The sequence below is a fragment of the Eumetopias jubatus genome, unplaced genomic scaffold, assembly GCF_037043125.1.
Source record: "Eumetopias jubatus isolate StellerSeaLion01/CBP00866 unplaced genomic scaffold, mEumJub1_p1.0 scaffold_10, whole genome shotgun sequence".
In the NCBI taxonomy this organism is placed as follows: Eukaryota; Metazoa; Chordata; class Mammalia; order Carnivora; family Otariidae; genus Eumetopias; species Eumetopias jubatus.
Window position 1 is genome coordinate 99,391,155 of NW_028274816.1, and position 22,719 is coordinate 99,413,873.

The 22,719-nt window shown below is 54.1% G+C and overlaps 7 protein-coding genes across 7 annotated transcripts; all 7 read right to left on the bottom strand.

Moving 5' to 3' along the window:
- Nucleotides 1-36: 36 nt before the first annotated feature.
- LOC148163415 (uncharacterized) lies at nt 37-2,523 on the bottom strand. Its single transcript, XM_088027073.1, has 3 exons — nt 1,208-2,523; nt 188-658; nt 37-60 (listed from the first exon to the last, which is right to left on the bottom strand). The coding sequence occupies exons 1-3, from the start codon at nt 2,102-2,104 to the stop codon at nt 37-39; spliced, it is 1,392 nt and encodes a 463-aa protein (XP_087883199.1). The 5' UTR covers nt 2,105-2,523.
- Nucleotides 2,522-5,195, bottom strand: LOC148163416 (uncharacterized). The gene has a single exon (XM_088027074.1). The coding sequence runs from the start codon at nt 5,193-5,195 to the stop codon at nt 2,817-2,819; it is 2,379 nt and encodes a 792-aa protein (XP_087883200.1). The 3' UTR covers nt 2,522-2,816.
- A 136-nt stretch (nt 5,196-5,331) lies between these two features.
- On the bottom strand, nt 5,332-7,943 carry LOC148163417 (uncharacterized). Its single transcript, XM_088027075.1, has one exon. The coding sequence runs from the start codon at nt 7,915-7,917 to the stop codon at nt 5,332-5,334; it is 2,586 nt and encodes an 861-aa protein (XP_087883201.1). The 5' UTR covers nt 7,918-7,943.
- Nucleotides 7,944-9,585: 1,642 nt separating this feature from the next.
- Nucleotides 9,586-12,259, bottom strand: LOC148163418 (uncharacterized). Its single transcript, XM_088027076.1, has one exon. It carries the CDS (start codon nt 12,257-12,259, stop codon nt 9,881-9,883), a length of 2,379 nt encoding a protein of 792 aa, XP_087883202.1. The 3' UTR covers nt 9,586-9,880.
- Nucleotides 12,260-12,395: 136 nt separating this feature from the next.
- Nucleotides 12,396-15,007, bottom strand: LOC148163419 (uncharacterized). The gene has a single exon (XM_088027077.1). It carries the CDS (start codon nt 14,979-14,981, stop codon nt 12,396-12,398), a length of 2,586 nt encoding a protein of 861 aa, XP_087883203.1. The 5' UTR covers nt 14,982-15,007.
- Nucleotides 15,008-16,649: 1,642 nt separating this feature from the next.
- LOC148163420 (uncharacterized) lies at nt 16,650-19,323 on the bottom strand. Its single transcript, XM_088027078.1, has one exon. It carries the CDS (start codon nt 19,321-19,323, stop codon nt 16,945-16,947), a length of 2,379 nt encoding a protein of 792 aa, XP_087883204.1. The 3' UTR covers nt 16,650-16,944.
- Nucleotides 19,324-19,459: 136 nt separating this feature from the next.
- Nucleotides 19,460-22,014, bottom strand: LOC148163421 (uncharacterized). Its single transcript, XM_088027079.1, has one exon. It carries the CDS (start codon nt 21,986-21,988, stop codon nt 19,460-19,462), a length of 2,529 nt encoding a protein of 842 aa, XP_087883205.1. The 5' UTR covers nt 21,989-22,014.
- Between the last annotated feature and the right edge of the window lie 705 nt (nt 22,015-22,719).

Consider the following 22,719-nt stretch of genomic DNA (forward strand, 5'->3'; position numbering starts at 1 on the left):
GCACATCTGCAGGTTTAACACTGACATTGGGCAGGTTTAAATATTGAACATGATGGTGACCTGGAGGCGAAACGGTCACCTCATGATGCCCTAGAGGTTGAGCTGGGTGCTCCTGCTGGGTTGGAGAAGGTTCCACCTCCCCAGAAGGCAGCTCTGGAGGCTGAGCTGGTTGTTCTTGCAGGGTTGCTGAAGAATCTATCTCTCCTGGAGACTGAGCTGGGGTCTCTTGCTGGGTTGAAGATTCTGCCTCATTAGGGAGCTCTGCAGCCTGAGCTGAGGTCTCCTCCTGGGTTGAGGAAGATTCAGCTTCTCCAAAAGGCTCTGGCAGCGGAGCTGGGGGCTCCTGCTGAGCTAGAGAATGTTCTGCCTCTTCAGGATTCTCTGGGGGCTGAGCTGGGATCTCCTGCTGAGTCAGAGAAAGTTCACATTCCTCACTAGGCTCAGAAAGCAGAGCTGGTGGTTCCTGTACGCTTGGAGGCTTAGCTTCCTCAGGAGGCTCTGAAGACTGAGCTGGGGTCTCCTGCTGAGTTAGAAAAGGTTCAAGCCGCCCAGGAGACTGAGGAGGCTGAGCTGGTTGCTGCTCACTTGAAGGCTCAACCGCCTCTGGAGGCTTAGCTGAGGTCTCTCGCTGGGTTGGAGAAGGCTCTGCTTCCTCAGTCTGCTCAGGAGGCTGAGGTGGAGCCTCCTGATGGGCTGTAGAAGATTCAACCTCCTTAGCCGGCTCTGGAGTTATGGTAAGTTCCACATCCGCAGATTTATGTGTAACACTGGAAAACCTTAAATAAGTTAGATAGTGGCTGATAGGTTGACTTATCACCTCATCACTTACTGAAGGTTGAAGTAGATACTCCATAGGAAACTATGGAACTAGAGTTGGGGCCTCCTGCTGGACTGGACTAGGTCCAGCCTCCTCGGGGCGCTCTACACGCTGAGCCAGGGTTTCTGGCTGGGCTGGGGTGGGCCCAGCCTCCTCGGGGCGCTCCGCTGGCTGAGCCGGGGCCTCCGGCTGCGCTGGGGTGTGTCCAGGCTCCTCGGGGCGCTCTGCAGGCGGAGCCGGGGCCTCCGGCTGCGCTGCATTGGGCCCAGGCTACTCGGGGCGCTCTGCTGGCGGAGCCGGGGCCTCCGGCTGCACTGGGTTGGGCCCAGGCTCCTCGGGGCGCTCTGCAGCAGGAGCCGGGGCCTCCGGCAGGGCTGGGGTGGGCCCAGCAGCCTCAGGGCGCTCTGCAGGCTGAGCCGGGACCTCCGGCTTGGCTGGGATGGGCCCAGCCTCCTCGGGGAGCTCTGCTGGCCAAGCCGGCACCTCCAGCTGGACTGCAGTGGGCCCAGCCTCCTCGGGGAGATCTAGTGGCTCAACTGGGGCCTCTAGCTGGACTGGTGTAGGCACAGCATCCTCGGGGCGCTCTACAGGCTGAGCTGGGGCCTCCTGCTGGGTTGGAGAAGCCTGAGCCTCCTCGGTGCGCTCTGGAGGCTGAGTTAGAGTTACAGTAAGTACCAGATCCACAGGTTTAACAGTGACGTTGGAGAAGTTTGGCCACTGAGCTTCATTCTTACTTAGAGATGGCACATTCCCCTCATGTGCTGTTGGTTGAGGTACCGTCTCCTTAGATGGCTCTGGAGGTTGAGCTTGGGCCTCCTGAGGGGTCAAAGGTTCTACTTCCTCAGGGGCCTGTGTAGGGTGATCGGAGGCTTCCTGTTGGACTGAAGGTTTGATCTCTTCAACGGTACTTGAAGGCTCAGCTGGGGCCTCCTGTGGGTTTACAGCTTCCTTAAGGATCTCTGGAGGTGGAGATGGAGACCCCTGCTGAATTGGCAAAACCAAGATAAGGGACAGTTGACAGAGAAAAGGTAAAAACAGAAAGTCAACATGGGTTGGGGAGATGAGGAAGGCCCAGGAAGACCTCGAAGAAAAGGCTGCCATGGCAAGCAGGAGGCAGAGAACAAATGAGGAAAGGCAATTCTTACAAGATGGTGAAGGTGCCATTGTAGGTGCTGGGCTCTGGCACAGGCACTCTGTGGAGCCTCTGCTTTGGGCTGAAACCAGTACACGACAGCGTCTCATCTTTGCAGATACAGAGCTCACATATGTTGATGTTCGTGGTAGCATTCTCTTCTGGTTGCTCAGTTAAAGTTGCGTATGACTTTTCTGGGGTATATTTTACAAAATGCAGCACTGAATGCTGGGTCGTTGGGGGAAAAACTGTCTCAGATGACTCTGGTTGCGGACGTACAGTAATTTCCAGGTCCATAGGTGGAACCGTGACTTTAGTCAGGTTTGGATGTTGACTCTGAGCCTGTTCTGGATGGGCAAGTGTCACCTCAAGGTCCTTTGGAGGAGGAGCTATAGTCTTCTTCGTGGCTGTAGAATGTGTAGGCTCTGTAATAGGTTCTGGAGTAATGGTAAGCCCCAAGTTCACATGATGAACTGTGGTGCTGGGTGACGCTGGATGCTGACCTTGATCCTTACACGGAGTTGGAGCTGTCACCTCCTGATGGAATGGATATTGAACTACAACCTCCTTAGGTGGCTCTGGAGGCTGAGCTGGGATCTCTTGCAAGGTTGGAGAAGGTTGAACCTCCATATCGGATCCTGCAGTTACAGTAATTTCCAGGTCCATAGCTAGAACTGTGACTTCAGTCCGGTTTGGATGTTGACTCTGAACCTGTTCTGGATGGGCAAGTGTCACCTCAAGGTCCTTTGGAGGAGGAGCTATAGTCTTCTTCATGGTTGTAGAACGTGCAGCCCCTGTAATCGGTTTTGGAGTAATGGTAAGCCCCAAGTCCACAGGATGCAATGTGGTGCTGGGTGATGCTGGATGCTAACCTTGATCCTTACTTGGAGGTGGAGCTGTCACCTCCTGATGAAATGGATATTGAACTACAACCTCCTTAGGTGGCTCTGGAGGCTGAGCTGGGGTCTCTTGCATGGTTGGAGAAGTTTCAGTCTCTGTAGTAGGTTCTGGAGTGATGGTAAGCCCCAGGTCCAAAGGTTTAACCGTGACTTTATTTAAGGTTGGATGCTGAACCTGAACCTGCTCTGACTGTGGAAATGTCACCTCAAGGTCCTTTGGAGGAATTGTAGTCTGCTGCAGGGTTGTAGACTGTTTAACCTCTGTAGTAGATTCTGGAGTTATGGTAAGCTCCAGATCCAAAGGTTGAACTGTCACATTTGGTGACCACCAATGCTGAGCTTGATCCTGATGTGGTGTTGGAACTGCTGCCTCTTGATATATGTGAGGTTGGGATACAAGTTCCTTAGTCGGCTCTGGATGCTGATCTGGGATCTCATGCATGGCTGGAGAAGGTTCAACCTCGGCAGCAGATTCTGGAGTCATGGTAAGTTCCAGGTCCAAAGGTTTAACTGTGACTTTATTTAAGGTTGGATGGTGAGACTGAACCTGCTCTGAAAGTGCAAGTGTCACCTCAAGGTCTTTTGGAGGAGATGTAGTCTTTTTCAGCGTTGTAAACTGTTCAACTTCTTTAGTGGGTTCTGGACTTACAGTAAGCTCCAGGTCCAAAGGTTGAACTGTTACATTGGGTGATGATGGATGCTGAGCTTGATCTTGACCTGGTGTCTGAACAATCTCCTCCTGATATACTGGAGATTGAGCTACAACAACCTGCTTAGGTGGCTCTGGAGGCTGAATTGGGGTCCCCCGCCTAGGTAGAGAAAGTTCAGTGTCCTTAGTGAATTCTGGAGTCATGGTAAGCCCCAGGTCCAAAGGTTGAACTGTGACTTCAGCCAAAGTTGGATGCTGAGTCTGAACCTGCTCTAGGTGTGCAAATGTCACTTCGAGGTCCTTTGGAGGAGCTGTAGTTTTCTTCAGGGCTGTAGAATGTTCAAACTCTGTAGTGGGTTCTGGAGTTACGGTAAGCTCCAGGTCTAAAGGTTGAGCTGTGACTTCAGTCAAATGCTCTTGCTGAGCCTGAACGTGCTCTGGATGTGGAAGTGTCACCTCGGGGTCCTCTGGAAGAGATAGAGTCTGCTGCAGGGCCTTGGAAGGCTCAGCCTCTGTAGTAGGTTCTGGAGTTACAGTAAGCTCCAGATCAACAGGTTTAACAGTGGCACTGGGCAAGTTTGAATGCTGAGCTTGCGCTTGTCCTAGAGGTGGAACTGTCACCTCATTATGGACTGGAGGTTGTGCTACAACCTCCTTAGGTGGTTCTGGAGGCTGAGCTAGAGCCTCCTGCTGGGTTGGAGAAGGTTCTACCTCCTTAAGGGGCTCTAGAGGTAGAGATGGGGCTTCTTGCAGGACTGGAGAGGATTCTACCTTCTCAGGAGACTGTGGAAGCTGAGAATGGGTCTCTTGAGAGGCTGGAAAAGGTTCCACTTTGTCAGGGAGTTCTAGAGGCTGAGCTGGGGCTTCCTGCTGGGCTAGAGATGGTTCTACCTTCTCAGGGGGCTCTGAAGGCTGAGCTGGGGCCTCTGGCTGTGTGGGAGAAGATTCCACCTCCTTAGGGGGCTCAGGAGATATAGCTGGGGCCTGCTGGGGGACAGGGGACTGAGCTGGGGCCTCCTGCTGGGTTGGAGAAAGTTCTAACTCCTTAAGGGGCCCAGGAGATTTAGCTGGGGCCTGTTGGTGAACTGGAGACTGAGCTAGAGCCTCCTGCTGGGTTGAAGATTCTGCCTCATTAGGGGGCTCTAAAGGCTGAGCAGGGGCTTCCTGCTGGAGTGGGTATGGTTCTACCTTCTCAGGGAGCTCTGGAGGCTGAGATGGGGAATCTGGCTGTGTGGGAAAAAGTTCTACCTCCTTGGGGGGCTCAGGAGATATAGCTAGGGCCTGCTGGAGGACAGAAGACTGAGCTGGAGCCTCCTGCTGGGGTGGAGGTTTGACCTTCTCAGTGGGCTTTGGAGGATGAGCTGAGACTGCATGTTCATTTGCAGATGGTTCAATCTCCTTAGGGGGCTCTGATGGCTCAGCTAGGACCTCCTGTTGGCCTGAAGCAGGTTCTACCTCGTTAGGAGGGTCTGGAGTCTGAGCTATGAGCTCCTGTTGGCCTGGAAGAGATTCATTTTTGGGGATCTCTGGAGAGTGGGAAAGAGGCTTGAACTGGATTGAAGAAAATTCAATCTGCTCAGGGGGAACTGGAGCCTGAGCAGGGATCTCCTGTTGCACTGGAGAATGTTCAACCTTAGTTGGCACTGGAGTTATGGAAGCCTCCAGAACTATAGGTTGAACTGTGGTACTGGGCAACATTGGATGCTGAGCTTGACCGGGACCTAGAGGTGAGAATGTCACCTCATGATGTACTGGAGCCTGAGATACAATATCTGTAGAGGACTCTGGAGACTGAGCTGGGTGCTCATACTGAACTGGAGAAGGCCCGATCCCCTCACTGGGCTTTGGACGCTGAGCTGGGACTGTGTGCTGGACCTAGAGAAGGTTCTACACCCACAACAGACACTTGAGACAGAGCTGAGCTCCACTGCTGGCTTGGAGGAAGTTCAATTTCCTCAGGAAGATCTTCAGGCTGAATTGGGACTCCCTGCTGCACTGGAAAAGGTTCAAAATTTTCAGGGGGTGCTGGAGGCTGATCTGGGACTTCCCGCTGGATTGGAGATGGTTCAATTTCCTCAGGAAGAGCTTCAGGCTGAGTTGGGACTTCCTGTTGGATTGGAGAAGGTTCAACATTTTCAGGGGGGGCTGGATGATCTCGGGCCTCCTGCTGGATTGGAGAAGGTTCAACATTTTCAGGGGGTGCTGGATGATCTCGGGCCTCCTGCTGGATTGGAGAAGGTTCAACATTTTCAGGGGGTGCTGGATGATCTCGGGCCTCCTGCTGGATTGGAGAAGGTTCCAACTGCTCAGGGAACACCGCAGACTGAGCTGAGGCCTCTTGTTGGGGTAGAAAAGTTTCAACCTCATTAGTGGACGCTGGAGTTATGGTTAGTGCCAGATCCACAGGTTTAACAGTGACACTGGGCAACAGCAGAAGCTGAGCTTGACTCCTACCTAGAGGAGAAACTGTTACCACATGATGCTCTGGAGAGTAAGCTGGGACCTCCTCCTGTTGGGTTGGAGGAGGTTCAACCTCACCGGAAGGCTCTGGATGCTGAGCTATGGCTTCCTGCTGGATGGCAGAAGGGTTAACTTCCTCAGAGGTCTGTAGATGCTGACTTGGGGCCTCCTGATGGGTTGCAGGTTTAACCTCCCCAAGGGGATTTGGATGCTGAACTGTGGCCTCTGAATGGCCTGGAGAACGTTCAATCCCCTCAAGAGACTCTGGATACTCCGTTGGGGTCTCCGGTTGGGTTGGAAAAGGCTCACCCTCCTCTGGGACCTGAGGGTGCTGAACTGGGGACTCCTCCTGGGTTGTAGAAGGTTTGATCCCCTCAGGGGTCTGCAGGTGCTCAGCTGGGGCTTCTTGTTGGGTTGGAGAAGGTGCAACCTGCTCAGATGTCTGTGGATCCCCACCCTGGCTCTCGTCCTGGGTTGAAGATTCACCCTTCTCAGGGGTCTGTGGAAATTGGGCTGGAGCCTCCTCCTGGGATGGAGACAGTTTTCCTTCCTCGGGGGCTTGTGGATGCTGGACTGGGGTCTCCTGCTGGGTTGAAGGTTTAACTTTCTCAGGAGTCTGTGGATGATGCCCCTGGCTCTCCTCCTGTATTGAGGAAGGTTCGGCCTCTACAGGGGTCTGTGGAAGCTCAGCTGGGGCCTCCTGCTGGGGTGGAAAAGGTTCACCCTCTTCCTGGGTCTCTGGAGGTTTGGCCAGGGCCTCCTCCTGGGTGGAATATGGTTCACCCTCGGGGCTCTGTGATTGCTGAGCCAGGGCCTCCTGTTGGGTTGTGGGAGGGTTAACTTCTCCAGGACCCTCGGGATGCTGAACTGGGGTTTCCTGCTGTGTTGGAGGTTTCTCCTGTGTGGTAGATTCTGGGGATTCAGTTGGAGTCTCCTGTTGAACTGGCAAAGGTTCAGCTTCCTCAGGGGACTGTAGAGGCCGAGTTGGGGCTTCATGCTGCATTGCAAATGGTTCCACTTTAAGGGGCACAGAGGGCTGAGCTGCAGCCTCATCCTGAACTGGCAAAGGTCCCACCTCTGTAATGGGTTCTGGTGTTATAGTAAACTGCACATCTGCAGGTTTAACACTGACATTGGGCAGGTTTAAATATTGAACATGATGGTGACCTGGAGGCGAAACGGTCACCTCATGATGCCCTAGAGGTTGAGCTGGGTGCTCCTGCTGGGTTGGAGAAGGTTCCACCTCCCCAGAAGGCAGCTCTGGAGGCTGAGCTGGTTGTTCTTGCAGGGTTGCTGAAGATTCTATCTCTCCTGGAGACTGAGCTGGGGTCTCTTGCTGGGTTGAAGATTCTGCCTCATTAGGGAGCTCTGCAGCCTGAGCTGAGGTCTCCTCCTGGGTTGAGGAAGATTCAGCTTCTCCAAAAGGCTCTGGCAGCGGAGCTGGGGGCTCCTGCTGAGCTAGAGAATGTTCTGCCTCTTCAGGATTCTCTGGGGGCTGAGCTGGGATCTCCTGCTGAGTCAGAGAAAGTTCACATTCCTCACTAGGCTCAGAAAGCAGAGCTGGTGGTTCCTGTACGCTTGGAGGCTTAGCTTCCTCAGGAGGCTCTGAAGACTGAGCTGGGGTCTCCTGCTGAGTTAGAAAAGGTTCAAGCCGCCCAGGAGACTGAGGAGGCTGAGCTGGTTGCTGCTCACTTGAAGGCTCAACCGCCTCTGGAGGCTTAGCTGAGGTCTCTCGCTGGGTTGGAGAAGGCTCTGCTTCCTCAGTCTGCTCAGGAGGCTGAGGTGGAGCCTCCTGCTGGGCTGTAGAAGATTCAACCTCCTTAGCCGGCTCTGGAGTTATGGTAAGTTCCACATCCGCAGATTTATGTGTAACACTGGAAAACCTTAAATAAGTTAGATAGTGGCTGATAGGTTGACTTATCACCTCATCACTTACTGAAGGTTGAAGTAGATACTCCATAGGAAACTATGGAACTAGAGTTGGGGCCTCCTGCTGGACTGGACTAGGTCCAGCCTCCTCGGGGCGCTCTACACGCTGAGCCAGGGTTTCTGGCTGGGCTGGGGTGGGCCCAGCCTCCTCGGGGCGCTCCGCTGGCTGAGCCGGGGCCTCCGGCTGCGCTGGGGTGTGTCCAGGCTCCTCGGGGCGCTCTGCAGGCGGAGCCGGGGCCTCCGGCTGCGCTGCATTGGGCCCAGGCTACTCGGGGCGCTCTGCTGGCGGAGCCGGGGCCTCCGGCTGCACTGGGTTGGGCCCAGGCTCCTCGGGGCGCTCTGCAGCAGGAGCCGGGGCCTCCGGCAGGGCTGGGGTGGGCCCAGCAGCCTCAGGGCGCTCTGCAGGCTGAGCCGGGACCTCCGGCTTGGCTGGGATGGGCCCAGCCTCCTCGGGGAGCTCTGCTGGCCAAGCCGGCACCTCCAGCTGGACTGCAGTGGGCCCAGCCTCCTCGGGGAGATCTAATGGCTCAACTGGGGCCTCTAGCTGGACTGGTGTAGGCACAGCATCCTCGGGGCGCTCTACAGGCTGAGCTGGGGCCTCCTGCTGGGTTGGAGAAGCCTGAGCCTCCTCGGTGCGCTCTGGAGGCTGAGTTAGAGTTACAGTAAGTACCAGATCCACAGGTTTAACAGTGACGTTGGAGAAGTTTGGCCACTGAGCTTCATTCTTACTTAGAGATGGCACATTCCCCTCATGTGCTGTTGGTTGAGGTACCGTCTCCTTAGATGGCTCTGGAGGTTGAGCTTGGGCCTCCTGAGGGGTCAAAGGTTCTACTTCCTCAGGGGCCTGTGTAGGGTGATCGGAGGCTTCCTGTTGGACTGAAGGTTTGATCTCTTCAACGGTACTTGAAGGCTCAGCTGGGGCCTCCTGTGGGTTTACAGCTTCCTTAAGGATCTCTGGAGGTGGAGATGGAGACCCCTGCTGAATTGGCAAAACCAAGATAAGGGACAGTTGACAGAGAAAAGGTAAAAACAGAAAGTCAACATGGGTTGGGGAGATGAGGAAGGCCCAGGAAGACCTCGAAGAAAAGGCTGCCATGGCAAGCAGGAGGCAGAGAACAAATGAGGAAAGGCAATTCTTACAAGATGGTGAAGGTGCCATTGTAGGTGCTGGGCTCTGGCACAGGCACTCTGTGGAGCCTCTGCTTTGGGCTGAAACCAGTACACGACAGCGTCTCATCTTTGCAGATACAGAGCTCACATATGTTGATGTTCGTGGTAGCATTCTCTTCTGGTTGCTCAGTTAAAGTTGCGTATGACTTTTCTGGGGTATATTTTACAAAATGCAGCACTGAATGCTGGGTCGTTGGGGGAAAAACTGTCTCAGATGACTCTGGTTGCGGACGTACAGTAATTTCCAGGTCCATAGGTGGAACCGTGACTTTAGTCAGGTTTGGATGTTGACTCTGAGCCTGTTCTGGATGGGCAAGTGTCACCTCAAGGTCCTTTGGAGGAGGAGCTATAGTCTTCTTCGTGGCTGTAGAATGTGTAGGCTCTGTAATAGGTTCTGGAGTAATGGTAAGCCCCAAGTTCACATGATGAACTGTGGTGCTGGGTGACGCTGGATGCTGACCTTGATCCTTACACGGAGTTGGAGCTGTCACCTCCTGATGGAATGGATATTGAACTACAACCTCCTTAGGTGGCTCTGGAGGCTGAGCTGGGATCTCTTGCAAGGTTGGAGAAGGTTGAACCTCCATATCGGATCCTGCAGTTACAGTAATTTCCAGGTCCATAGCTAGAACTGTGACTTCAGTCCGGTTTGGATGTTGACTCTGAACCTGTTCTGGATGGGCAAGTGTCACCTCAAGGTCCTTTGGAGGAGGAGCTATAGTCTTCTTCATGGTTGTAGAACGTGCAGCCCCTGTAATCGGTTTTGGAGTAATGGTAAGCCCCAAGTCCACAGGATGCAATGTGGTGCTGGGTGATGCTGGATGCTAACCTTGATCCTTACTTGGAGGTGGAGCTGTCACCTCCTGATGAAATGGATATTGAACTACAACCTCCTTAGGTGGCTCTGGAGGCTGAGCTGGGGTCTCTTGCATGGTTGGAGAAGTTTCAGTCTCTGTAGTAGGTTCTGGAGTGATGGTAAGCCCCAGGTCCAAAGGTTTAACCGTGACTTTATTTAAGGTTGGATGCTGAACCTGAACCTGCTCTGACTGTGGAAATGTCACCTCAAGGTCCTTTGGAGGAATTGTAGTCTGCTGCAGGGTTGTAGACTGTTTAACCTCTGTAGTAGATTCTGGAGTTATGGTAAGCTCCAGATCCAAAGGTTGAACTGTCACATTTGGTGACCACCAATGCTGAGCTTGATCCTGATGTGGTGTTGGAACTGCTGCCTCTTGATATATGTGAGGTTGGGATACAAGTTCCTTAGTCGGCTCTGGATGCTGATCTGGGATCTCATGCATGGCTGGAGAAGGTTCAACCTCGGCAGCAGATTCTGGAGTCATGGTAAGTTCCAGGTCCAAAGGTTTAACTGTGACTTTATTTAAGGTTGGATGGTGAGACTGAACCTGCTCTGAAAGTGCAAGTGTCACCTCAAGGTCTTTTGGAGGAGATGTAGTCTTTTTCAGCGTTGTAAACTGTTCAACTTCTTTAGTGGGTTCTGGACTTACAGTAAGCTCCAGGTCCAAAGGTTGAACTGTTACATTGGGTGATGATGGATGCTGAGCTTGATCTTGACCTGGTGTCTGAACAATCTCCTCCTGATATACTGGAGATTGAGCTACAACAACCTGCTTAGGTGGCTCTGGAGGCTGAATTGGGGTCCCCCGCCTAGGTAGAGAAAGTTCAGTGTCCTTAGTGAATTCTGGAGTCATGGTAAGCCCCAGGTCCAAAGGTTGAACTGTGACTTCAGCCAAAGTTGGATGCTGAGTCTGAACCTGCTCTAGGTGTGCAAATGTCACTTCGAGGTCCTTTGGAGGAGCTGTAGTTTTCTTCAGGGCTGTAGAATGTTCAAACTCTGTAGTGGGTTCTGGAGTTACGGTAAGCTCCAGGTCTAAAGGTTGAGCTGTGACTTCAGTCAAATGCTCTTGCTGAGCCTGAACGTGCTCTGGATGTGGAAGTGTCACCTCGGGGTCCTCTGGAAGAGATAGAGTCTGCTGCAGGGCCTTGGAAGGCTCAGCCTCTGTAGTAGGTTCTGGAGTTACAGTAAGCTCCAGATCAACAGGTTTAACAGTGGCACTGGGCAAGTTTGAATGCTGAGCTTGCGCTTGTCCTAGAGGTGGAACTGTCACCTCATTATGGACTGGAGGTTGTGCTACAACCTCCTTAGGTGGTTCTGGAGGCTGAGCTAGAGCCTCCTGCTGGGTTGGAGAAGGTTCTACCTCCTTAAGGGGCTCTAGAGGTAGAGATGGGGCTTCTTGCAGGACTGGAGAGGATTCTACCTTCTCAGGAGACTGTGGAAGCTGAGAATGGGTCTCTTGAGAGGCTGGAAAAGGTTCCACTTTGTCAGGGAGTTCTAGAGGCTGAGCTGGGGCTTCCTGCTGGGCTAGAGATGGTTCTACCTTCTCAGGGGGCTCTGAAGGCTGAGCTGGGGCCTCTGGCTGTGTGGGAGAAGATTCCACCTCCTTAGGGGGCTCAGGAGATATAGCTGGGGCCTGCTGGGGGACAGGGGACTGAGCTGGGGCCTCCTGCTGGGTTGGAGAAAGTTCTAACTCCTTAAGGGGCCCAGGAGATTTAGCTGGGGCCTGTTGGTGAACTGGAGACTGAGCTAGAGCCTCCTGCTGGGTTGAAGATTCTGCCTCATTAGGGGGCTCTAAAGGCTGAGCAGGGGCTTCCTGCTGGAGTGGGTATGGTTCTACCTTCTCAGGGAGCTCTGGAGGCTGAGATGGGGAATCTGGCTGTGTGGGAAAAAGTTCTACCTCCTTGGGGGGCTCAGGAGATATAGCTAGGGCCTGCTGGAGGACAGAAGACTGAGCTGGAGCCTCCTGCTGGGGTGGAGGTTTGACCTTCTCAGTGGGCTTTGGAGGATGAGCTGAGACTGCATGTTCATTTGCAGATGGTTCAATCTCCTTAGGGGGCTCTGATGGCTCAGCTAGGACCTCCTGTTGGCCTGAAGCAGGTTCTACCTCGTTAGGAGGGTCTGGAGTCTGAGCTATGAGCTCCTGTTGGCCTGGAAGAGATTCATTTTTGGGGATCTCTGGAGAGTGGGAAAGAGGCTTGAACTGGATTGAAGAAAATTCAATCTGCTCAGGGGGAACTGGAGCCTGAGCAGGGATCTCCTGTTGCACTGGAGAATGTTCAACCTTAGTTGGCACTGGAGTTATGGAAGCCTCCAGAACTATAGGTTGAACTGTGGTACTGGGCAACATTGGATGCTGAGCTTGACCGGGACCTAGAGGTGAGAATGTCACCTCATGATGTACTGGAGCCTGAGATACAATATCTGTAGAGGACTCTGGAGACTGAGCTGGGTGCTCATACTGAACTGGAGAAGGCCCGATCCCCTCACTGGGCTTTGGACGCTGAGCTGGGACTGCGTGCTGGACCTAGAGAAGGTTCTACACCCACAACAGACACTTGAGACAGAGCTGAGCTCCACTGCTGGCTTGGAGGAAGTTCAATTTCCTCAGGAAGATCTTCAGGCTGAATTGGGACTCCCTGCTGCACTGGAAAAGGTTCAAAATTTTCAGGGGGTGCTGGAGGCTGATCTGGGACTTCCCGCTGGATTGGAGATGGTTCAATTTCCTCAGGAAGAGCTTCAGGCTGAGTTGGGACTTCCTGTTGGATTGGAGAAGGTTCAACATTTTCAGGGGGGGCTGGATGATCTCGGGCCTCCTGCTGGATTGGAGAAGGTTCAACATTTTCAGGGGGTGCTGGATGATCTCGGGCCTCCTGCTGGATTGGAGAAGGTTCAACATTTTCAGGGGGTGCTGGATGATCTCGGGCCTCCTGCTGGATTGGAGAAGGTTCCAACTGCTCAGGGAACACCGCAGACTGAGCTGAGGCCTCTTGTTGGGGTAGAAAAGTTTCAACCTCATTAGTGGACGCTGGAGTTATGGTTAGTGCCAGATCCACAGGTTTAACAGTGACACTGGGCAACAGCAGAAGCTGAGCTTGACTCCTACCTAGAGGAGAAACTGTTACCACATGATGCTCTGGAGAGTAAGCTGGGACCTCCTCCTGTTGGGTTGGAGGAGGTTCAACCTCACCGGAAGGCTCTGGATGCTGAGCTATGGCTTCCTGCTGGATGGCAGAAGGGTTAACTTCCTCAGAGGTCTGTAGATGCTGACTTGGGGCCTCCTGATGGGTTGCAGGTTTAACCTCCCCAAGGGGATTTGGATGCTGAACTGTGGCCTCTGAATGGCCTGGAGAACGTTCAATCCCCTCAAGAGACTCTGGATACTCCGTTGGGGTCTCCGGTTGGGTTGGAAAAGGCTCACCCTCCTCTGGGACCTGAGGGTGCTGAACTGGGGACTCCTCCTGGGTTGTAGAAGGTTTGATCCCCTCAGGGGTCTGCAGGTGCTCAGCTGGGGCTTCTTGTTGGGTTGGAGAAGGTGCAACCTGCTCAGATGTCTGTGGATCCCCACCCTGGCTCTCGTCCTGGGTTGAAGATTCACCCTTCTCAGGGGTCTGTGGAAATTGGGCTGGAGCCTCCTCCTGGGATGGAGACAGTTTTCCTTCCTCGGGGGCTTGTGGATGCTGGACTGGGGTCTCCTGCTGGGTTGAAGGTTTAACTTTCTCAGGAGTCTGTGGATGATGCCCCTGGCTCTCCTCCTGTATTGAGGAAGGTTCGGCCTCTACAGGGGTCTGTGGAAGCTCAGCTGGGGCCTCCTGCTGGGGTGGAAAAGGTTCACCCTCTTCCTGGGTCTCTGGAGGTTTGGCCAGGGCCTCCTCCTGGGTGGAATATGGTTCACCCTCGGGGCTCTGTGATTGCTGAGCCAGGGCCTCCTGTTGGGTTGTGGGAGGGTTAACTTCTCCAGGACCCTCGGGATGCTGAACTGGGGTTTCCTGCTGTGTTGGAGGTTTCTCCTGTGTGGTAGATTCTGGGGATTCAGTTGGAGTCTCCTGTTGAACTGGCAAAGGTTCAGCTTCCTCAGGGGACTGTAGAGGCCGAGTTGGGGCTTCATGCTGCATTGCAAATGGTTCCACTTTAAGGGGCACAGAGGGCTGAGCTGCAGCCTCATCCTGAACTGGCAAAGGTCCCACCTCTGTAATGGGTTCTGGTGTTATAGTAAACTGCACATCTGCAGGTTTAACACTGACATTGGGCAGGTTTAAATATTGAACATGATGGTGACCTGGAGGCGAAACGGTCACCTCATGATGCCCTAGAGGTTGAGCTGGGTGCTCCTGCTGGGTTGGAGAAGGTTCCACCTCCCCAGAAGGCAGCTCTGGAGGCTGAGCTGGTTGTTCTTGCAGGGTTGCTGAAGATTCTATCTCTCCTGGAGACTGAGCTGGGGTCTCTTGCTGGGTTGAAGATTCTGCCTCATTAGGGAGCTCTGCAGCCTGAGCTGAGGTCTCCTCCTGGGTTGAGGAAGATTCAGCTTCTCCAAAAGGCTCTGGCAGCGGAGCTGGGGGCTCCTGCTGAGCTAGAGAATGTTCTGCCTCTTCAGGATTCTCTGGGGGCTGAGCTGGGATCTCCTGCTGAGTCAGAGAAAGTTCACATTCCTCACTAGGCTCAGAAAGCAGAGCTGGTGGTTCCTGTACGCTTGGAGGCTTAGCTTCCTCAGGAGGCTCTGAAGACTGAGCTGGGGTCTCCTGCTGAGTTAGAAAAGGTTCAAGCCGCCCAGGAGACTGAGAAGGCTGAGCTGGTTGCTGCTCACTTGAAGGCTCAACCGCCTCTGGAGGCTTAGCTGAGGTCTCTCGCTGGGTTGGAGAAGGCTCTGCTTCCTCAGTCTGCTCAGGAGGCTGAGGTGGAGCCTCCTGCTGGGCTGTAGAAGATTCAACCTCCTTAGCCGGCTCTGGAGTTATGGTAAGTTCCACATCCGCAGATTTATGTGTAACACTGGAAAACCTTAAATAAGTTAGATAGTGGCTGATAGGTTGACTTATCACCTCATCACTTACTGAAGGTTGAAGTAGATACTCCATAGGAAACTATGGAACTAGAGTTGGGGCCTCCTGCTGGACTGGACTAGGTCCAGCCTCCTCGGGGCGCTCTACACGCTGAGCCAGGGTTTCTGGCTGGGCTGGGGTGGGCCCAGCCTCCTCGGGGCGCTCCGCTGGCTGAGCCGGGGCCTCCGGCTGCGCTGGGGTGTGTCCAGGCTCCTCGGGGCGCTCTGCAGGCGGAGCCGGGGCCTCCGGCTGCGCTGCATTGGGCCCAGGCTACTCGGGGCGCTCTGCTGGCGGAGCCGGGGCCTCCGGCTGCACTGGGTTGGGCCCAGGCTCCTCGGGGCGCTCTGCAGCAGGAGCCGGGGCCTCCGGCAGGGCTGGGGTGGGCCCAGCAGCCTCAGGGCGCTCTGCAGGCTGAGCCGGGACCTCCGGCTTGGCTGGGATGGGCCCAGCCTCCTCGGGGAGCTCTGCTGGCCAAGCCGGCACCTCCAGCTGGACTGCAGTGGGCCCAGCCTCCTCGGGGAGATCTAGTGGCTCAACTGGGGCCTCTAGCTGGACTGGTGTAGGCACAGCATCCTCGGGGCGCTCTACAGGCTGAGCTGGGGCCTCCTGCTGGGTTGGAGAAGCCTGAGCCTCCTCGGTGCGCTCTGGAGGCTGAGTTAGAGTTACAGTAAGTACCAGATCCACAGGTTTAACAGTGACGTTGGAGAAGTTTGGCCACTGAGCTTCATTCTTACTTAGAGATGGCACATTCCCCTCATGTGCTGTTGGTTGAGGTACCGTCTCCTTAGATGGCTCTGGAGGTTGAGCTTGGGCCTCCTGAGGGGTCAAAGGTTCTACTTCCTCAGGGGCCTGTGTAGGGTGATCGGAGGCTTCCTGTTGGACTGAAGGTTTGATCTCTTCAACGGTACTTGAAGGCTCAGCTGGGGCCTCCTGTGGGTTTACAGCTTCCTTAAGGATCTCTGGAGGTGGAGATGGAGACCCCTGCTGAATTGGCAAAACCAAGATAAGGGACAGTTGACAGAGAAAAGGTAAAAACAGAAAGTCAACATGGGTTGGGGAGATGAGGAAGGCCCAGGAAGACCTCGAAGAAAAGGCTGCCATGGCAAGCAGGAGGCAGAGAACAAATGAGGAAAGGCAATTCTTACAAGATGGTGAAGGTGCCATTGTAGGTGCTGGGCTCTGGCACAGGCACTCTGTGGAGCCTCTGCTTTGGGCTGAAACCAGTACACGACAGCGTCTCATCTTTGCAGATACAGAGCTCACATATGTTGATGTTCGTGGTAGCATTCTCTTCTGGTTGCTCAGTTAAAGTTGCGTATGACTTTTCTGGGGTATATTTTACAAAATGCAGCACTGAATGCTGGGTCGTTGGGGGAAAAACTGTCTCAGATGACTCTGGTTGCGGACGTACAGTAATTTCCAGGTCCATAGGTGGAACCGTGACTTTAGTCAGGTTTGGATGTTGACTCTGAGCCTGTTCTGGATGGGCAAGTGTCACCTCAAGGTCCTTTGGAGGAGGAGCTATAGTCTTCTTCGTGGCTGTAGAATGTGTAGGCTCTGTAATAGGTTCTGGAGTAATGGTAAGCCCCAAGTTCACATGATGAACTGTGGTGCTGGGTGACGCTGGATGCTGACCTTGATCCTTACACGGAGTTGGAGCTGTCACCTCCTGATGGAATGGATATTGAACTACAACCTCCTTAGGTGGCTCTGGAGGCTGAGCTGGGATCTCTTGCAAGGTTGGAGAAGGTTGAACCTCCATATCGGATCCTGCAGTTACAGTAATTTCCAGGTCCATAGCTAGAACTGTGACTTCAGTCCGGTTTGGATGTTGACTCTGAACCTGTTCTGGATGGGCAAGTGTCACCTCAAGGTCCTTTGGAGGAGGAGCTATAGTCTTCTTCATGGTTGTAGAACGTGCAGCCCCTGTAATCGGTTTTGGAGTAATGGTAAGCCCCAAGTCCACAGGATGCAATGTGGTGCTGGGTGATGCTGGATGCTAACCTTGATCCTTACTTGGAGGTGGAGCTGTCACCTCCTGATGAAATGGATATTGAACTACAACCTCCTTAGGTGGCTCTGGAGGCTGAGCTGGGGTCTCTTGCATGGTTGGAGAAGTTTCAGTCTCTGTAGTAGGTTCTGGAGTGATGGTAAGCCCCAGGTCCAAAGGTTTAACCGTGACTTTATTTAAGGTTGGATGCTGAACCTGAACCTGCTCTGACTGTGGAAATGTCACCTCAAGGTCCTTTGGAGGAATTGTAGTCTGCTGCAGGGTTGTAGACTGTTTAACCTCTGTAGTAGATTCTGGAGTTATGGTAAGCTCCAGATCCAAAGGTTGAACTGTCACATTTGGTGACCACCAATGCTGAGCTTGATCCTGATGTGGTGTTGGAACTGCTGCCTCTTGATATATGTGAGGTTGGGATACAAGTTCCTTAGTCGGCTCTGGATGCTGATCTGGGATCTCATGCATGGCTGGAGAAGGTTCAACCTCGGCAGCAGATTCTGGAGTCATGGTAAGTTCCAGGTCCAAAGGTTTAACTGTGACTTTATTTAAGGTTGGATGGTGAGACTGAACCTGCTCTGAAAGTGCAAGTGTCACCTCAAGGTCTTTTGGAGGAGATGTAGTCTTTTTCAGCGTTGTAAACTGTTCAACTTCTTTAGTGGGTTCTGGACTTACAGTAAGCTCCAGGTCCAAAGGTTGAACTGTTACATTGGGTGATGATGGATGCTGAGCTTGATCTTGACCTGGTGTCTGAACAATCTCCTCCTGATATACTGGAGATTGAGCTACAACAACCTGCTTAGGTGGCTCTGGAGGCTGAATTGGGGTCCCCCGCCTAGGTAGAGAAAGTTCAGTGTCCTTAGTGAATTCTGGAGTCATGGTAAGCCCCAGGTCCAAAGGTTGAACTGTGACTTCAGCCAAAGTTGGATGCTGAGTCTGAACCTGCTCTAGGTGTGCAAATGTCACTTCGAGGTCCTTTGGAGGAGCTGTAGTTTTCTTCTGGGCTGTAGGATGTTCAAACTCTGTAGTGGGTTCTGGAGTTACGGTAAGCTCCAGGTCTAAAGGTTGAGCTGTGACTTCAGTCAAATGCTCTTGCTGAGCCTGAACGTGCTCTGGATGTGGAAGTGTCACCTCGGGGTCCTCTGGAAGAGATAGAGTCTGCTGCAGGGCCTTGGAAGGCTCAGCCTCTGTAGTAGGTTCTGGAGTTACAGTAAGCTCCAGATCAACAGGTTTAACAGTGGCACTGGGCAAGTTTGAATGCTGAGCTTGCGCTTGTCCTAGAGGTGGAACTGTCACCTCATTATGGACTGGAGGTTGTGCTACAACCTCCTTAGGTGGTTCTGGAGGCTGAGCTAGAGCCTCCTGCTGGGTTGGAGAAGGTTCTACCTCCTTAAGGGGCTCTAGAGGTAGAGATGGGGCTTCTTGCAGGACTGGAGAGGATTCTACCTTCTCAGGAGACTGTGGAAGCTGAGAATGGGTCTCTTGAGAGGCTGGAAAAGGTTCCACTTTGTCAGGGAGTTCTAGAGGCTGAGCTGGGGCTTCCTGCTGGGCTAGAGATGGTTCTACCTTCTCAGGGGGCTCTGAAGGCTGAGCTGGGGCCTCTGGCTGTGTGGGAGAAGATTCCACCTCCTTAGGGGGCTCAGGAGATATAGCTGGGGCCTGCTGGGGGACAGGGGACTGAGCTGGGGCCTCCTGCTGGGTTGGAGAAAGTTCTAACTCCTTAAGGGGCCCAGGAGATTTAGCTGGGGCCTGTTGGTGAACTGGAGACTGAGCTAGAGCCTCCTGCTGGGTTGAAGATTCTGCCTCATTAGGGGGCTCTAAAGGCTGAGCAGGGGCTTCCTGCTGGAGTGGGTATGGTTCTACCTTCTCAGGGGGCTCTGGAGGCTGAGATGGGGAATCTGGCTGTGTGGGAAAAAGTTCTACCTCCTTGGGGGGCTCAGGAGATGTAGCTAGGGCCTGCTGGAGGACAGAAGACTGAGCTGGAGCCTCCTGCTGGGGTGGAGGTTTGACCTTCTCAGTGGGCTTTGGAGGATGAGCTGAGACTGCATGTTCATTTGCAGATGGTTCAATCTCCTTAGGGGGCTCTGATGGCTCAGCTAGGACCTCCTGTTGGCCTGAAGCAGGTTCTACCTCGTTAGGAGGGTCTGGAGTCTGAGCTATGAGCTCCTGTTGGCCTGGAAGAGATTCATTTTTGGGGATCTCTGGAGAGTGGGAAAGAGGCTTGAACTGGATTGAAGAAAATTCAATCTGCTCAGGGGGAACTGGAGCCTGAGCAGGGATCTCCTGTTGCACTGGAGAATGTTCAACCTTAGTTGGCACTGGAGTTATGGAAGCCTCCAGAACTATAGGTTGAACTGTGGTACTGGGCAACATTGGATGCTGAGCTTGACCGGGACCTAGAGGTGAGAATGTCACCTCATGATGTACTGGAGCCTGAGATACAATATCTGTAGAGGACTCTGGAGACTGAGCTGGGTGCTCATACTGAACTGGAGAAGGCCCGATCCCCTCACTGGGCTTTGGACGCTGAGCTGGGACCGCGTGCTGGACCTAGAGAAGGTTCTACACCCACAACAGACACTTGAGACAGAGCTGAGCTCCACTGCTGGCTTGGAGGAAGTTCAATTTCCTCAGGAAGATCTTCAGGCTGAATTGGGACACCCTGCTGCACTGGAAAAGGTTCAAAATTTTCAGGGGGTGCTGGAGGCTGATCTGGGACCTCCCGCTGGATTGGAGATGGTTCAATTTCCTCAGGAAGAGCTTCAGGCTGAGTTGGGACTTCCTGCTGGATTGGAGAAGGTTCAACATTTTCAGGGGGTGCTGGATGATCTCGGGCGTCCTGCTGGATTGGAGAAGGTTCAACATTTTCAGGGGGTGCTGGATGATCTCGGGCCTCCTGCTGGATTGGAGAAGGTTCCAACTGCTCAGGGAACACCGCAGACTGAGCTGAGGCCTCTTGTTGGGGTAGAAAAGTTTCAACCTCATTAGTGGACCCTGGAGTTATGGTTAGTGCCAGATCCACAGGTTTAACAGTGACACTGGGCAACAGCAGAAGCTGAGCTTGACTCCTACCTAGAGGAGAAACTGTTACCACATGATGCTCTGGAGAGTAAGCTGGGACCTCCTCCTGTTGGGTTGGAGGAGGTTCAACCTCACCGGAAGGCTCTGGATGCTGAGCTATGGCTTCCTGCTGGATGGCAGAAGGGTTAACTTCCTCAGAGGTCTGTAGATGCTGACTTGGGGCCTCCTGATGGGTTGCAGGTTTAACCTCCCCAAGGGGATTTGGATGCTGAACTGTGGCCTCTGAATGGCCTGGAGAACGTTCAATCCCCTCAAGAGACTCTGGATACTCCGTTGGGGTCTCCGGTTGGGTTGGAAAAGGCTCACCCTCCTCTGGGACCTGAGGGTGCTGAACTGGGGACTCCTCCTGGGTTGTAGAAGGTTTGATCCCCTCAGGGGTCTGCAGGTGCTCAGCTGGGGCTTCTTGTTGGGTTGGAGAAGGTGCAACCTGCTCAGATGTCTGTGGATCCCCACCCTGGCTCTCGTCCTGGGTTGAAGATTCACCCTTCTCAGGGGTCTGTGGAAATTGGGCTGGAGCCTCCTCCTGGGATGGAGACAGTTTTCCTTCCTCGGGGGCTTGTGGATGCTGGACTGGGGTCTCCTGCTGGGTTGAAGGTTTAACTTTCTCAGGAGTCTGTGGATGATGCCCCTGGCTCTCCTCCTGTATTGAGGAAGGTTCGGCCTCTACAGGGGTCTGTGGAAGCTCAGCTGGGGCCTCCTGCTGGGGTGGAAAAGGTTCACCCTCTTCCTGGGTCTCTGGAGGTTTGGCCAGGGCCTCCTCCTGGGTGGAATATGGTTCACCCTCGGGGCTCTGTGATTGCTGAGCCAGGGCCTCCTGTTGGGTTGTGGGAGGGTTAACTTCTCCAGGACCCTCGGGATGCTGAACTGGGGTTTCCTGCTGTGTTGGAGGTTTCTCCTGTGTGGTAGATTCTGGGGATTCAGTTGGAGTCTCCTGTTGAACTGGCAAAGGTTCAGCTTCCTCAGGGGACTGTAGAGGCCGAGTTGGGGCTTCATGCTGCATTGCAAATGGTTCCACTTTAAGGGGCACAGAGGGCTGAGCTGCAGCCTCATCCTGAACTGGCAAAGGTCCCACCTCTGTAATGGGTTCTGGTGTTATAGTAAACTGCACATCTGCAGGTTTAACACTGACATTGGGCAGGTTTAAATATTGAACATGATGGTGACCTGGAGGCGAAACGGTCACCTCATGATGCCCTAGAGGTTGAGCTGGGTGCTCCTGCTGGGTTGGAGAAGGTTCCACCTCCCCAGAAGGCAGCTCTGGAGGCTGAGCTGGTTGTTCTTGCAGGGTTGCTGAAGATTCTATCTCTCCTGGAGACTGAGCTGGGGTCTCTTGCTGGGTTGAAGATTCTGCCTCATTAGGGAGCTCTGCAGCCTGAGCTGAGGTCTCCTCCTGGGTTGAGGAAGATTCAGCTTCTCCAAAAGGCTCTGGCAGCGGAGCTGGGGGCTCCTGCTGAGCTAGAGAATGTTCTGCCTCTTCAGGATTCTCTGGGGGCTGAGCTGGGATCTCCTGCTGAGTCAGAGAAAGTTCACATTCCTCACTAGGCTCAGAAAGCAGAGCTGGTGGTTCCTGTACGCTTGGAGGCTTAGCTTCCTCAGGAGGCTCTGAAGACTGAGCTGGGGTCTCCTGCTGAGTTAGAAAAGGTTCAAGCCGCCCAGGAGACTGAGAAGGCTGAGCTGGTTGCTGCTCACTTGAAGGCTCAACCGCCTCTGGAGGCTTAGCTGAGGTCTCTCGCTGGGTTGGAGAAGGCTCTGCTTCCTCAGTCTGCTCAGGAGGCTGAGGTGGAGCCTCCTGCTGGGCTGTAGAAGATTCAACCTCCTTAGCCGGCTCTGGAGTTATGGTAAGTTCCACATCCGCAGATTTATGTGTAACACTGGAAAACCTTAAATAAGTTAGATAGTGGCTGATAGGTTGACTTATCACCTCATCACTTACTGAAGGTTGAAGTAGATACTCCATAGGAAACTATGGAACTAGAGTTGGGGCCTCCTGCTGGACTGGACTAGGTCCAGCCTCCTCGGGGCGCTCTACACGCTGAGCCAGGGTTTCTGGCTGGGCTGGGGTGGGCCCAGCCTCCTCGGGGCGCTCCGCTGGCTGAGCCGGGGCCTCCGGCTGCGCTGGGGTGTGTCCAGGCTCCTCGGGGCGCTCTGCAGGCGGAGCCGGGGCCTCCGGCTGCGCTGCATTGGGCCCAGGCTACTCGGGGCGCTCTGCTGGCGGAGCCGGGGCCTCCGGCTGCACTGGGTTGGGCCCAGGCTCCTCGGGGCGCTCTGCAGCAGGAGCCGGGGCCTCCGGCAGGGCTGGGGTGGGCCCAGCAGCCTCAGGGCGCTCTGCAGGCTGAGCCGGGACCTCCGGCTTGGCTGGGATGGGCCCAGCCTCCTCGGGGAGCTCTGCTGGCCAAGCCGGCACCTCCAGCTGGACTGCAGTGGGCCCAGCCTCCTCGGGGAGATCTAGTGGCTCAACTGGGGCCTCTAGCTGGACTGGTGTAGGCACAGCATCCTCGGGGCGCTCTACAGGCTGAGCTGGGGCCTCCTGCTGGGTTGGAGAAGCCTGAGCCTCCTCGGTGCGCTCTGGAGGCTGAGTTAGAGTTACAGTAAGTACCAGATCCACAGGTTTAACAGTGACGTTGGAGAAGTTTGGCCACTGAGCTTCATTCTTACTTAGAGATGGCACATTCCCCTCATGTGCTGTTG

Coding starts and splice junctions, on each gene's coding strand:
- LOC148163418 (XM_088027076.1), bottom strand. CDS start 12,259: ATGTTGCCCAGTACCACAGTTCAACCTATAGTTCTGGAGGCTTCCATA.
- LOC148163417 (XM_088027075.1), bottom strand. CDS start 7,917: ATGGAGTATCTACTTCAACCTTCAGTAAGTGATGAGGTGATAAGTCAA.
- LOC148163415 (XM_088027073.1), bottom strand. CDS start 2,104: ATGCTACCACGAACATCAACATATGTGAGCTCTGTATCTGCAAAGATG. Junction 659..1,207: donor CTGCAGAGCGCCCTGAGGCT/GCTGGGCCCACC, acceptor CCTCCTGAGCAG/ACTGAGGAAGCAGAGCCTTC. Junction 61..187: donor CAGGAGAGATAGATTCTTCA/GCAACCCTGCAA, acceptor TTTCGCCTCCAG/GTCACCATCATGTTCAATAT.
- LOC148163416 (XM_088027074.1), bottom strand. CDS start 5,195: ATGTTGCCCAGTACCACAGTTCAACCTATAGTTCTGGAGGCTTCCATA.
- LOC148163419 (XM_088027077.1), bottom strand. CDS start 14,981: ATGGAGTATCTACTTCAACCTTCAGTAAGTGATGAGGTGATAAGTCAA.
- LOC148163421 (XM_088027079.1), bottom strand. CDS start 21,988: ATGGAGTATCTACTTCAACCTTCAGTAAGTGATGAGGTGATAAGTCAA.
- LOC148163420 (XM_088027078.1), bottom strand. CDS start 19,323: ATGTTGCCCAGTACCACAGTTCAACCTATAGTTCTGGAGGCTTCCATA.